This window comes from Penaeus japonicus, unplaced genomic scaffold (genome assembly GCF_977035675.1).
Source record: "Penaeus japonicus unplaced genomic scaffold, GWHDUDI00000001_assembly GWHDUDI00000017, whole genome shotgun sequence".
NCBI lineage: Eukaryota > Metazoa > Arthropoda > Malacostraca > Decapoda > Penaeidae > Penaeus > Penaeus japonicus.
In genome coordinates, this window is record NW_028234419.1 from 25,392,246 (window position 1) to 25,394,745 (window position 2,500).

General features: G+C 40.7%; 1 protein-coding gene across 1 annotated transcript in view; it reads left to right on the plus strand.

Moving 5' to 3' along the window:
• The first annotated feature begins 617 nt into the window (after window positions 1–617).
• The window catches only part of LOC122258657 (aldehyde dehydrogenase, dimeric NADP-preferring), a 22,132-nt gene continuing 20,249 nt past the window's right edge, over window positions 618–2,500 (plus strand). The window contains exon 1 of the mRNA XM_086545797.1: window positions 618–774. Within this exon, the coding sequence (XP_086401923.1) occupies window positions 754–774 (21 nt within the window). The 5' untranslated portion in view covers window positions 618–753. The remainder of the gene's footprint in view (window positions 775–2,500) is intronic.

Here is a 2,500-nt window from a genome sequence, read left to right on the forward strand (position 1 = left end):
TTCACTGCAAGATAACACGGGCACACGCGGTGGTGCCACATCTTCACATACCCGAGGGATGTGAAGGATGACGGAGGGGTGGGGGTGAGGGGGGGGGTGGGGAGGGCGAGGCGGATGGGTTTGGAGAAGGAAGGAAGGAGAAGAGGAGGAAGGGAGGGAGAAGAGGGATGGATGGATGGGAGGAAGAGGGAGAGGAAGAGAGAGAGAAGGAGAAGGAGAGGGTGAGGGAGAAGAAGAGAGACAGAGAACACATAAGAAGATCAAATCCAAGATCAAGATCATAAGAGAGCAAGAAGTTTAATAAGCTTGGTGCTTTTTATTGTCTTGCGTGTGAAGTAAAAAAAGGAGAGATGATTCTCACAAAAAAACAACAACAAAAAAAACAAGAATAAAACACTTTTATATGTCTCCTATTTCACACTCTACCCCAAAAACATCTCAATAAAGCTTAAAAAAAGACGAACAAAGGATATATCATAACCATCCAAGTAAGGTTTTATAACACGAACATATATGCAGTTCTTTAAAAATAGAATATGACCCTCCAACGTTGAAAGAACTATATTTACTACTTGGTAACTCACAGGGTGCCAAACGGGATTTTTTTTTCGTGGCACGCTGTCGCTCTCTGGCCAATGCTTAGTTATCCGACAAGGACAGCGGAAAGTGGACGTTAAAGCCCTTTTCATCAGCTCTCTGGATCAATTTTATTTGGATAGAGTAGAAGACTAGAGAGAGAAGGATTAAAACACCATGCCTCCGTCTTACAAAGAGGTAAGCTGTGTTTCGAATTTGAAATGGCGGTTGACATTTTCGGGTGTTAGTTTTCCCGCCTTTATTTTATAAGCATTTTTTATTTATTTATTTATGCTAACTTTAGTAACTACATCCTGTAATTACGTAACGTAGCTTTGCATAAATACCAACATCCACATGCAGCGTTTCAACAGACACAAACAAAGATATAGACGCAAGTACAGGAACATGCACATGTACTCACACAGATACAGACACATGCGGAAAAAAACACTAGTCGTTTACATACTGCCTGGTTAACTGCATAGCTTTGGACAAGCTTTAATGTTATAATAGAACATTACAAAGTTAAGGTTATAAAATCATTATATCTTCAAGTATACCAATTTTATGAGAAAATAATCACTTAGTCCATACAACGAATTTAGCACACATTTTAAGTATATTTTCCAGAATATCAGATGATATGAAGTTACATAACTCTAGTCTATAAAATTATGTCACATGACAAATCTAGATAAAATTCAAAAGTGTTCGCTTATATCCATCATTACAATAATCATACTTAGTATCATCCACATGCATGTTGCACTGACCTGCCACTACGATCTGTATCCAGGCCCAAGTCTAACAATCAGAACAATCTTGTCCTTGTCTTATATAAGCCATGAATTCATTAGCTGAAGTAAGTCTCCCTTACAGGAGGTTCTTAATAGGAACTTGGTATGTGTAAGATCGTAGAGTATAAGTAAGATCAAAGAAAGAGTTACTTCAAGGCTTATATCCATACTATCTGCCACATACTGACCTCGCTAGGCGACCAGCATCGAGATACCAACATATGATGGTACCAACGCAAAACGTACAAGCTGAACCCTATGTTTTGCGCACTCTGTCTAGTCATGGCCCCTGGTACACTCCAAGCGCCGTAAGAGTTGTTTTTACACACAACACAAGCGCACCCTCCTGAAGGAACCACTAGTCTAGCCTTCGAAGACATTTGCCAGAGTTTCAAGATGCTCATTGAAAATTGTGAACGCGTAATGCCATTCAAAACTGCATTTACTTCTTTTTTTATGTTTTAGTTTCCTTTGGAACTGCGGGATAGAAACGAATTTAATAGAAAAGAAATGCATTTAGCTTTGGTTTATTTTGTTTCGAGTAACCTTCATTCGTGGAACGGGCAAAGATGCACTCTGCTGTAGCGCTATAAGGGATAAGGGTGCGGTTTAAGGTCAAATGTTTGACTCGGAAAGGACTGTGTGAGTTTAGGGTGCCATCTCTGAAAAAGGGAACCACTGGCCTGAATACACAGTACAGTCATACAGTAAAAGCATCTGTTATAAATATTCCCTCTCTTTCTTTCTACTCCTCCCCCCCCCCTCTCTCTCTCTCTCTCTCTCTATCTATCTATCTATCTCTCTCTCTCTCTCTCTCTCTCTCTCTCTATCTCTCTCTCTCTCTCTCTCTCTCTCTCTCTCTCTCGCTTCCCTCTCATTTTCTGTCTATCTCTCTCTCCCTCCCTCCCCTCCCCCCCTCTCTCTCTCTGTCTCTCTCTCTCTCACTTTTTTATCTAGTAGTTTTTGCTTACGTATTCTGACCTCCGGCACCTCGCTTGAGTTTTGCCACCTCACTGTAATGGGAATGTCAACACGCACACGCACACAAATATACGCAGACACATACAAAGAAAGAGATAGAGAAAGAGAGAATAAGAAAGAGACGTTGAGACAGAGAGAATGAA